At 25.7% G+C, this 13,414-nt stretch overlaps 2 protein-coding genes across 2 annotated transcripts in view; one reads left to right on the top strand and one right to left on the bottom strand.

Moving 5' to 3' along the window:
• The first annotated feature begins 1,015 nt into the window (after nucleotides 1-1,015).
• LOC103307944 (death-associated inhibitor of apoptosis 1-like) lies at nucleotides 1,016-1,510 on the top strand. Its single transcript, XM_008180466.3, has one exon. It carries the CDS (start codon nucleotides 1,047-1,049, stop codon nucleotides 1,440-1,442), a length of 396 nt encoding a protein of 131 aa, XP_008178688.1. The 5' UTR covers nucleotides 1,016-1,046; the 3' UTR covers nucleotides 1,443-1,510.
• A 7,027-nt stretch (nucleotides 1,511-8,537) lies between these two features.
• LOC103307958 overlaps nucleotides 8,538-13,414 on the bottom strand; it is an 11,696-nt gene continuing 6,819 nt past the window's right edge. The window contains exon 2 of the mRNA XM_029485364.1: nucleotides 8,538-8,647. Coding sequence (XP_029341224.1) covers nucleotides 8,538-8,647 — 110 coding nt within the window. The remainder of the gene's footprint in view (nucleotides 8,648-13,414) is intronic.

Below are 13,414 nucleotides of genomic sequence, written 5' to 3' on the forward strand. Positions count from 1 at the left end.
TTTAAAATGTATTTATAAGTTAAGAAGTTATGAGTCATAACTATTTATAAAGGTTGAATTATAATAATAAGACATTTGTGGTGTTACATTGGAGTAGTATATATTTGTGTGTTCTGAGCACCTTTTTTACAGGGAGATTTCATCATTTCAAGGGGGCATTTCTACATGCTCCACCGTGTAACACATAATCTCAAAAACCCTAATGTATGTTCTGAGCACCTTTTTTACAGGGAGATTTCATCATTTCAAGGGGGACATTTCTACATGCTCCACCGTGTAACACATAATCTCAAAAACCTTAATGTGCGTTCTGAGCACCTTTTTTACAGGGAGATTTCATCATTTCAAGGGGGGGCATTTCTACATGCTCCACCGTGTAACACATAATCTCAAAAACCTTAATGTGCATTCCGAGCACCTTTTTTTACAGGGAGATTTCTACATGCTTCACCATGTAACACAACAATTTGATAAAATATATATTATTTATTAAATATTATTTTATTTACAAATACAATTATATATTAATTCTAAACAATTATTTATACAAGTTTTCTTACTTCTCTAGTAAAAGGTACATATTCTACAATACGATCATGAATTAATAAACAATAAGCAGTTACACCTGTAAGCGAATCTGAATAAAAACCCTAATGTATGTTCTGAACACCTTTTTTACAGGGAGATTTCTTCAGTTCAAGGGAGGCATTTCCACATGCCCCACCGTGTAACATAAACTTTTTAAAAAGTATGATAACAGTTATGTGATTGTACATCACATCACATAACTGTGACTATATAATTTGTTACACAAACAAAATAAATATGTTTTACCATCAATGTATTACTCATAAGCGTTGGCAACACTGAACTTTTTTTGTTCACTGGTACTAAAATTGATTTAGCTATACATTTTAGTAACGAATAATCCGTTGTTAAACCAAGTTATGCTTTTTATTTTATTGTCTTGTTTCACTTATACATTTATTTTTTAAGTAAGGATTTTCAATTAAATTTTTTTTCTTTAAAATAAAAAAAAAAAAAACATGAACTTTCAAAAAACTACCAGCGATTATTCTTCATTAGTTTCTTTAGTACGAAACCAACCATATCCAACATATCCGCAATATGCCACATTCACATCAAGATTAAAAACATATAATTTATTTCCGCCAACTATACCTCAAAACAAATATGTATTGTCTGAATGCGGATTTATATATACAGGGGTTCAAGATATTGTTGAATGCTTCTCTTGTGGACTTGTATTACATGACTGGAAGAAGGATGACATTCCATGGATTGAACACTCGAGACATAATTCCAAATGTATTTATGTATTATTATCGAAAGGTAACCACTTCGTAGAACACATAATAACCAAATGTGGAAGAACCAAATGTAATTGTGAAACTAAATATGCCACTCGCTCAACTGCTTAAACGTATGAACGATAATAAAATAAAATTTTGTATAATATTGAATAAATTATTGAAATTTATTAAAACAGTTTAAATGTGTTATTATTCCATTCTATATCTTGTAAATACGTGACCTAATGGAGAAGGCGTGAAGTTTTTAATTCAATATATAAGGTTCAAATCTAGGTAACAGATGTTTGTTTCATTTAATTTGCAGAAATAATACGAGATATATAATTAATAATAAGCTCCCTCCCTCCACACTTATCAATTAGGCCACGTATTTACTTTTTTGAAATTGTATTTAACTTTTTTAGTATAAAACGTTGTTGTATGAATAAAATATAATCAGTATACTATTAACACTTTGATAATCATAGTAGAATTTTTTTAAAACAATAATCATCAGAACAAACAAAATATATCAGTAAGTATTATAAGCTTGCTACAATATGATTTCTCCGGTTGTTTCAAGGTCAGAATTTGAAATTCGTCAATATGGAAAGAAAAGTGTAACAGTAGGTTTGTTAGTTAACAAAAAGATTTCAATTGTTATAATATTAAAATGTATGATTACTAAAAAGAGTTTAAGCCTCGATCTAGACCAATGGCTTTCATTAATGTGTGAAAATAATTATAAAGCAATTATTAATAATCTACAAACCCGATGTAAACGTGTAAGAATAACTGATAACTTAAGCTATTCCATTAATGTGAAACAGTCTTCAATCATATTACATTCTAATGAAAATTATATAACTTTATCACATGTTGATTTGCAAAGGCTGAATCAGCTTGGAGCTTGTATCGATCTCTATATAATCGAGAAGCAGAAAAAATTGTCATGTTACCAAAAGACTTTTGACACAGCATATGCATTAATTATGGCAGATATTAATGGGTTACCCTCTTCTTGTCGACGGAATGAATTTACAAACTCATATATTCAGAATTATAACTTAAGTTATACTAATATAGAAACTAATGATATTTCTTTTATGTATGAATTATTACAATATCATTATAACTCATTATCAAATATGATATTACAAGAGTTAGAGTTAGGTACATCAGCTATTAACCTGTAATTTATTTTTACACATCATGACACTAAATCATATACACTACTTTTGTATCACTTTTAAAAATAAATGTACGATTAGTTAATAGATATATATATATATATATATTTTTTCATTTACAATTTTGTATACATATTTTTAACATTATTAATATTATACAATCTAAATATTTGATTAAACATAACATAATTTACATACGTGAATATATATATATATATATAACATGAATCGTATATATTTCCCTTTTGAATACAATATTTTGTTTGTTTTTTAAATTAATTTATTCTTCAAATAAATGATCCGTTGATATTATCCGTCGTAATAAAACCTGTTCCAGTACCGTACCTAACTCTATGCATACCGACCTATGCATAACTGGATTTGTTATTATTGCATGCACGAAGGCCGTGATCGGAATCATTGCCTGTCTTAGTACAATTGGTGGTAGTGGCATGGTCATGTTTTGGTTTGCCCTAATAACATGCTGCCTGAAACATCCTATGCATACGTTATCCCCACGTAAATATTGGTAGTGTGTCCCAGTCAATAGCTCGTTTTTTAATTCTCTGAAGAAATCGATGGCTTGTAGTGTTAATGGGTATTCTGCCGAGGCCCGAGACTGGTGTGTTCCCGCTCATGATCGTTTTTTTTTTTAGTTTTATTTTTAAGCTATTGCATAGCTTTTATCGCAGGTCTGGTGTAGTGACTGAAAAAAAATTTTTCGTAACGAAAAAGCGTGACCACTTTGTTTATTTATACATACTATAGCAACCTGGTGACCATAGCAACGCATAGCTAAATTATAATTTAATTTTGATAACAGTTATTTATTTTTAAATAACAACGACTATGAACATCAAGCGCTTATAAATATAATGGTTTTGTTATGGGTTGCTATAACAATAAATTTATATATATATATAAATATATAATATATAATAATATATTATTAATTTTATATATTTATAATAATATATATAAAATATAATATATTATAGCAATAAAAACATAAACTATAGTTTCTATGATACAAATTCCTGAATAAATAGAATAATAAAAAAATTTATATAAATTTTTATATATAAATATATATCTATATATTTTAATGTTTATATACTAATGTGTTGTTTTTCTTATATTTTCTGAAAATAAAATTTACATTTTAATTTTTTTTTTTTTTTTTTTTGTGAACGTATCTACCTATATAATATATATTTATTTATTTCCTTACGTGTTTCCTATTATTATATATATATATATATATTTCTTTTTTAAATGATTTATTACTGGAAAATGTCAATAGAAGTTTCATGATTATTAATTAATTGATTTAAAATATTACTTATCGTTAAACAAACTGATCTATTTGATCGGACACTATTACAAAATGGTTGGAGATATGTGGTCAACGGAATCATTACTAAGCTTAGTGCTTCTTCTGAAAATGGTATGGGCATATTCCTATTTGCCTCGTATACGTGTTGTTCAAAACAACTAACGTATGTCATATTTCTTCGTGTTAATTGGACGTGTGTGCTATTTGTTAAAACTTCATTTAATTCTTTAATAAAATCAATAATGTGTAAATTTAATGTATATTCTAAAGATATTGGTGTGTTTTCACCCATAATTATTGTGTTAATTGTAATTATTTATTATATTTTATTTTGAAGTTCCTCTTGTTATTTCCTGAAACATAATTTTGTTTTAATTTTGTTTTACGTTACTTATTACTAATAATAATTTAATTAAAATTTCCTTTCTTTTTTTGAAGAAAAAAAGTCTTGGTGTTCTAATATTAACCATCCTTCTGGGTATGTAGTAAGTTACATGCGGGTTACTGTATAATAGATAATATTAAATTTGAATTCAATGATATATAATATCATTGTATACGAAAAAACGATTCTGAGCGATGACGGTTTGTCAGTATCTATGGATATTTTATATTGTTATTACCTACTTATTATTTAAAATTAACTAAAATCGTTATTCTTGGTTATTTAATATGTAATTTCCTCCAAATTTGAACATAAAATTATATTTTTATATTTTGTCGTTAAAGAGTAACCTATTTTCGTTTTATATTTTCAATCCTTAGTTTAAATGTTGAACAATTTATAAATTTTTAAGTACAAAATCATTTTTAAAATTTAAAATTTGATAAATGTCACGCCCGTATATTCTATGTAACTTATATATTACCCCTTTGGAGTATATTTATATTCGGTTATACCTACACCCGCCCTGCAGTAAAATCACCCCTGGCTATATATATATATATTAAAATTGCAATACATAATATATATAAATATAAAAATAAATTTTGTACTCGCATCACTTTCAGTTATTGATTCTTCGTAATCACTAACATTCGGATTAGAAAATTACATTTTTTTTTAAATTTAAATATATCTTTAAACAGTAGATAATTTGTAGCTAAAATACGTTGAGTGGATTTAAGTTCTACCTGTAAAAGCGACTTTGTATTGCAATTTTGTATTGACTGATAAATTTATATTATTTTGAGACCAATAATAATAGTAATAGTAGTGGACAGCGTCTGCAATAACAAGATACAGTAGCGCGCTACTTTGATAGTTTTTTATTTATTTATTTTTTTATTTAATATCAAAGATCGCGACAGCTCCGACCATTGATGTTTGAGATAAGCTTAATATAATATATTATTATTATTTTGTTTTTTTTAAACGTTACGCAAAGTCACAGTTACGTCAATGGACAGAGCTACCGAGGTCTTCGATGTTAATATAAAAAACAGTGATAACACTGTCATATGACATATAGACGTTTTGTTGAAGCGGATATTATATAATGTGTATTATATATATTATTATAAAAACTAATAACCGCTTCAACGAAACGTCTATATAACAGTGTTCATATTATCAGGGAGACAGCAATTTCATCGTAAACATTGTATTGAACAACAGTTTCACAAACTTATATTATAATATATCATATCGAGTATCGACACACGGAAAAATTTCAATTTGTTTCAAATATTTCAACTTTTCAAAATATCAATGTAAGTATATATTATTAGTATAGATATTATTTTTATAAAAAAATATTAGTATAGGTAGGTAGGTACGTATAGTATAGGTACGTTACATATGGAACGATTCAAACGAATACATGCACATTATTTTTTTGTGTGCAAAAATTATTTTTTGAGCGTGCAATATTCAATTAAAATACAATCTACAATGATACAAATTTTGTATTTTATGTAGGTATAACCAATACATAAAATACAAAATTAATGAATATAAAATTTAATTGTATTATTAGGTAAAATAAAAATAAAATATTATCAATAATCCAAAATGAATGTTATTTTACATATAATACCTAATATTTAATATTTAAATAATTTAATTAATTTTATATATTTACAGGTAAAAACCGAAAGATAAAATAGTTATAGTCGATTTTGAATTCACAAATTATCAACGTACTGATTTAATACTAATTTCTGCTGCAATATCACAGACTCACATAAAATCTAAAATTGAACGTATGCGAGGTCAACCTTTAATAATATCACCTGACGGAAGAATATCGTTAATGAATAACTATTCCTATATGAAAACCAGAGATTTGTTACTAAACATTTTTGAAAAGAAACCAGATCAATTTTCAATTACTTATGTATAAAAAACAATTATCAGCACATTTTAAGTAAAATATTAAAATAATATTGTCTTATCTTTATTATCAATAGTTTGTAATTAGTTACACTTTAAAATTGAAAATTAACCTTTATCGAGTTATAGTATAATACCTAACTTAATATTTTAACATGAAAATATTATATATATCACTATTATAGTATATCATATTCACTATGTATAATATGTATCATAAATATAACCGTTGCGGAAATCTTTTTAGATGCATTGTATAAATGGCATGATGACATTAAAAGAATCATAACTATACTACTGGAAGAATGTATCAATGAAGAGTTCGTGAAGAAATGGCAACAGCTTTATTTCACAATTGCATTTGAAATAATGCATAGAGTAGAGCACACTGGAAACATTCCTATGTTTGATACATTGATTACTATCATAATATTATGATTGTATTATAAATATTTTAATATTTCAGATAGCAGACGAGAAAAAGAGGACGATCGTAGAGATATACTTACTAATTATGTATCTACATACAAATAATATGTATAATTTATGATGAAAGAATGAAATATTGTAAATAACTACTCAAATGTATTAATATGAATCTATCGTTTTATGCAGTATCATTCTAACTGAGCGGAGACGCTTTGTCAGTCTAGGTTTTTCTATTTCTATTTTTCAATTTTTATTGTTTCAAGTTCATCAGTTGATCAAACATAATATACATTAATAATTTATTATATTTATGATACTAAAAAAATTTTTTTTTTTTTTTTTAAAAAAATAATTATATTTTATTTAAAAATAATAATTTCATATTGAAATTTCATTGTAGATTGTAATATGCTGAAACAATTAATTTCAAATAATAGTATAATATTTATAATAGGTACTATGACTGATAATATGTGTTATGTATTAACAGGTAAAATACCTAATATGTAAGTTATGAATTAAATACAATTATAGTCAATTAAAAATAAATATGTCTAACACAACATTTTAAAATTTCAGTGAAATAAAATTGATTGATTTTTGAATACTTGAGACTTGATTACGTGAATACTTGAATACTTGATTTTCAAGTATTTTTTTTATATACTATATTAAATAAATCGAAATAATACTAATGTTATAAATAAATGTTTTGTAATTGCATTCAAAAAAACTGAAAAATAAAATAATTATATTTTGATTTTTGAATGCTTGATACTTAAAACTATAATATAAAATATAAAAATAAAATGTACTGAATTTAAATTCGATATTCTATATAATATTGATAAAAGGACTTATATAATATTCTTCAAAAGATTGTATATTCATAAAAACTAAAAATTCTCAGGAATTACGTTCTGCAGATGTTATCGATTACGGGTACGACGGATCTAGCGCGCAGATAGCATGGTTCCAGTGACTCCTTGGAGTTCCACGATACGGGTATATCTCTCATGAACTACCCTTCTCGTGTGCCGCTACACTGATCCGACAACGCCTTTAGTTGATTCTGATCCGATTATTCGGTGGATGCAATGTCGTTGAAATATTATAAATCTATTCGACTATATTTGATTGCTCACCGATGTTAATGTTTTAAGCGTTAAATTCGATGACTATTAAATTATAATAAATTTATTTGTTATGACGATAAACAAATTTAATATTTAGCCCTTTTCCACAATATATATATATATTATGAAATTGTAAATATTTTTTAAATTACTGTAAATTGTAAACTAATGGCCACAGAAGCCGATGTTTTATAAGATCAATAATACGACTATACATTTATATTATTTTAATTTTATAAGTTGTTATAGGTACTACATAAAATACCAAATAGATGAATATATGAACAATTTACATATAATAATATTTTAAATGAATTGTATTAATTAGTATTTACACCATTTACATATATTGATATTATTTATTCATTATCTTCGATTTTTGAATACTTGAATACTGGATTTTCGAGTATTTTTTTATATACTATATTAAATAGATCGAAATAATAATAATGTTATAAATAAATGTTTTATATTTTCAGCCAAAAACTGAAAGATAAAATGATTGAAATATATGAAATTTTGAAAAATAAAAATAAAACAATATTTATGTTTGAAGATATATAATAATGTACACCAGAATTAAATTTAAATGATTTTTTTTTTTTTTTCAAAACATATTGCATTATAATATACAAATAAGAAGTAAAAACTATAATTAATAATATCAATGTCATACAATTTTAGTAAAAATAAAAAATGAGTAATTAAAATGTAATAAATCAAATCATGATTATTTGGTTTTTATTGATTGGTTATTTCATGCTTTAATACAATGTATGTAAACTTTCTATGATGTATTTATTGTAGATCGAGTAAAAATGAAATCTCTTCATCCTTCAGATCATCCATTTTGAAATTATAATCTTTAATACATGTACTGATAAAATCATTTCTAATACATTCAGATGCTAAATATAAAATATCATACTTGATAATTATACATGCGTTATTGAAAACAGTTTGATACATTTATTTGTTAACACTATGATATTTGCATTTATACATGATTCCAATAGTTTCAATCGATTTAAATTATCACTGGATAATGTGATTCTGTTATTATTATGATATAAATTAACTGATTCAGAGTTTGCACATATTTTATAATAAAAATGATTATACAAATGTATTCGTTTTGAATGTTTAACAGCTGATAAAGAATAAACAATCATATTAAAACTATCATCAGATATGAACTTATTCCATTGAAATAAATTTAGTATTAGATACCGTTTAGTTACGTTACACCTGATTAAAATAATTACAGATAAAGGCTTATCAACAAGGTATCCAATATAAATGTATTTTTTATTCTGTTGGTGTATGCTGAATATTGATTTGACTATTACACCGTCCACGATGTGTACAGTATTGATTTAATTATTGAATTCAAGATGATAATATTTTGGTTTGGATTTCACTCTAGTAGATCTTCTAAGTTTCTTCAATATACAAGAGTGTTGACGCATCGGTTGGTTTTTATAGATTGTAATACATGATTTAATTTTAATTAAATTATTATTACTTTGATGAGGAAACAAATAAATAAAAATACAGCATAGTCAACACTACAACTCTAATACACTGTAAAAACACAAATAAAATCAAATCTAGAAAAAATTAAAATCTATTCAACAATATGTAAACAGTTGTTAACAGTTTGATCACATGATGAAAGTTAAAAGTATTTATTTAGTCAATAATTTTTGGTTATCGATTAATATTTTTTCAAATCTATAAACATATAGGTAGTTGGTAACAACACACAAACATGTGTCAGGTCTCCAATGACAATTTTGATTCGGCCACGCAAATAAACTAAAATGATATTTGATTTTTTATATTACACATTTAATAGCATATTGTTAAATATGTACCTTTTACTAGAGAGAGACGATTTTATGCATTCAACTTTTATAATATTCATCAATAGATTGTATATTCATAAAAATTCTCAGGAATTACGTTCTACATATGTAACCGATTAAGGGTACGACGGATCTAGCGCGCAGATAGCATGGTTCCAGTGACTCCTTGGAGTTCCACGATACGGGTATATCACTCATGAACTACCCTTCTCGTGTGCCGCTACACTGATCCGACAACGCCTTTAGTTGATTCTGATCCGATTATTCGGTGGATGCAATGTCGTTGAAATATTATAAATCTATTCGACTATATTTGATTGCTCACCGATGTTAATGTTTTAAGCGTTAAATTCGATGACTATTAAATTATAATAAATTTATTTGTTATGACGATAAACAAATTTAATCTAATCAATAATACGCCTATACATTTATATTATTTTTAATTTTATAAGTTGTATTACACTTATACACTGATATTTATACTCTTTGATTAGGTAATTGATTATATTTATATTATTAACAATGTTTTTTAAATAAAGTTATATGTAATTGGTAAATGTGTTATATAAAAAAAAAAAATTATGATATTATTATGCACAATCAAATTAATAATTAAAAAGCTATGATACATTTATTATTATATTTTTGAAATAAAAAAAACTAATCATTATAAAATATGTAACTATTTTAAACAGATTACAACAAATATAAAAAAATGTAAAGCTGAAATTTGAAAAATAAAAATAAAACAATATTAATGATTAAAGATATATTATAATATGAAACAGAATTAAATATTTATAATTTTTTTCTTTAAACATAATACATTATAATATTATACAAATAAGAAGTAAAAATTAAATTTAATATAATATCAATGTCATACAATTTTAGTAAAATAAAAATGAGTACCTACCTAACTAAAATGTAATAAATCAAATCATGATTATTTGGGTTTTATGGATTGATTATGTCAAGCTTTAATACAATGTATGTAAACTTTCTATGATGTATTTATTGTAGATCGAGTAAAAATGAAATCTCTTCATCCATCAGATCATCCATTTTTTAAATTATAATCTTTAATACATGTACTGATAAAATCATTTCTAATACATTCAGATGCTAAATATAAAATATCATACTTGATAATTATACATGCGTTATTGAAAACAGTTTGATACATTTATTTGTTAACACTATGATATTTGCATTTATACATGATTCCAATAGTTTCAATCGATTTAAATTATCACTGGATAATGTGATTCTGTTATTATTATGATATAAATTAACTGATTCAGAGTTTGCACATATTTTCTAATAAAAATGATTATACAAATGTATTCGTTTTGAATGTTTAACAGCTAATAAAGAATAAACAATCATATTAAAACTATCATCAGATATGAACTTATTCCATTGAAATAAATTTAGTATTAGATACCGTTTAGTTACGTTACACCTGATTAAAATAATTACAGATAAAGGCTTATCAACAAGGTATCCAATATAAATGTATTTTTATTCTGTTGGTGTATGCTGAATATTGATTTGACTATTACACTGTTGTATATATATAACGAAATTATAAATATTAAAATAACATACGAAGCAGAAAGTCAATCAAACCGAGTCAGCAAAATTGCCACGACTACTTAAGGCGACGTCTGCGACGGGAGCGGCGGTTGTTTTGTTTTTACGCTTTTGTGGTAGCCAACGAGCTGCAGTACTTTTACGTTTCTTTTGATTATTCTGTTTTTGATATACATTATTATATTTGATTCTTTTTTTTTTTAAAAACCAAGTATGACTGTTTTTCTTTACCCTTTTTTTTTTAGAATATTTTATTTTACGAGTAGATACAGATACGTTGTGGTGAATAACACTTTTAAAATAAAACAAGTAGTAAGACACTGTGGTACTTACTTTCTCGTCCAGTACTCGTTATCGTGGTCGGTCGAGAAAGAGTAAGACTTTGTCTAGGTAAAAGATACCTCACCCTCGAACATCCAGTACTCGTTATCGTGGTCAGTTGTTCGGGAGTAAAATAACCCTAGAGTTGTATAGTGTAAATCTTGTTGGACTTTTATTTAATTATCCTATTGCGCAGTACTCGTTATCGTGGTCACCAAAAGGAGAACTTAAATTAAACTCATACACCAGATGTCGATAATTTACTCGTTCGACGGTTAGAGAATCGGAAACCGAAACATATCTGTTATATACGTCAAGCCTTTGCGTGGCGTATACGACAACACCGTCCACGATGTGTACAGTATTGATTTAATTATTGAATTCAAGATGATAATATTTTGGTTTGGATTTCACTCTAGTAGATCTTCTAAGTTTCTTCAATATACAAGAGTGTTGACGCATCGGTTGGTTTTTATAGATTGTAATACATGATTTAATTTTAATTAAATTATTATTACTTTGATGAGGAAACAAATAAATAAAATACAGCATAGTCAACACTACAACTCTAATACACTGTAAAAACACTAATAAAATCAAATCTAGAAAAAATTAAAATCTATTCAACAATGTGTAAACAGTTGTTAACAGTTTGATCACATGATGAAAGTTAAAAGTATTTATTTAGTCAATAAATTTTTGGTTATCGATTAATATTTTTTCAAATCTATAAACATATAGGTAGTTGGTAACAACACACAGACATGTGTCAGGTCTGCAATGACAATTTTGATTCGGCCACGCACATAAACTAAAATGATATTTGATTTTTTATATTACACATTTAATAGCATATTGTTAAATATGTACCTTTTACTAGAGAGAGAACGATTTTATGCATTCAACTTTTATAATATTCATCAATAGATTGTATATTCGTAAAAATTCTCAGGAATAAAAAAATGAATTGATACAAACACCAATTAATTAATAATTAAACCGTATTTTTAAAACACACACACACACACACACACACACACACACACACACACACACACACACACACGCACGCAACATTTTTTATTAAAAGGAAAATTTGAAAACGATGTATTGAACACATTAACGATGAAGGAAGGATATAGTTTGTCATTCAACATTAAAATAAATTTTTATAAATTGAATAAAACAAATATTGATTCGATAACCGTTCAGTTAGTTAATCAAGATCATAATCCGATTGATTGTAATGTAAAATACTTATCATTTTAATGATATTATAGATGGAAAGAAGCTGAGTGCAGTGTAAAAGTATCGATAACTGATTTAGCAAAGGATCAAGGGCTCGCAAACGATTTATCCAACATCATACAAACAATATTCACACGGTTTATGTCTGATCCAAACAAGAAAATAGGATGTATTAAAAAATCAAAATCATAATAAATCTGTTTGTAATGACTGTTGAAAATTAAAATAAAAAACCAATATATTAACTAATCGTACATTTATTTTTAAAAGTGATACAAAAGTAGTGTATATGATTTAGTGTCATGATGTGTAAAAATAAATTACAGGTTAATAGCTGATGTACCTAATTCTAACTCTTGTAATATCATATTTGATAATGAGTTATAATGATATTGTAATAATTCATACATAAAAGAAATATCATTAGTTTCTATATTAGTATAACTTAAGTTATAATTCTGAATATATGAGTTTGTAAATTCATTCCGTCGACAAGAAGAGGGTAACCCGTTAATATCTGCCATAATTAATGCATATGCTGTGTCAAAAGTCTTCTGGTAACATGGTAATTTTTTCTGCTTCTCGATTATATAGAGATCGATACAAGCTCCAAGCTGATTCAGCCTTTGCAAATCGACA

Source organism: Acyrthosiphon pisum, chromosome X (genome assembly GCF_005508785.2).
Source record: "Acyrthosiphon pisum isolate AL4f chromosome X, pea_aphid_22Mar2018_4r6ur, whole genome shotgun sequence".
Taxonomy (NCBI): Eukaryota; Metazoa; Arthropoda; class Insecta; order Hemiptera; family Aphididae; genus Acyrthosiphon; species Acyrthosiphon pisum.

What these genes read in the sequence shown, in the direction of transcription:
- LOC103307944 (XM_008180466.3), top strand. Translation starts at nt 1,047, where the DNA reads ATGAACTTTCAAAAAACTACCAGCGATTATTCTTCATTAGTTTCTTTA.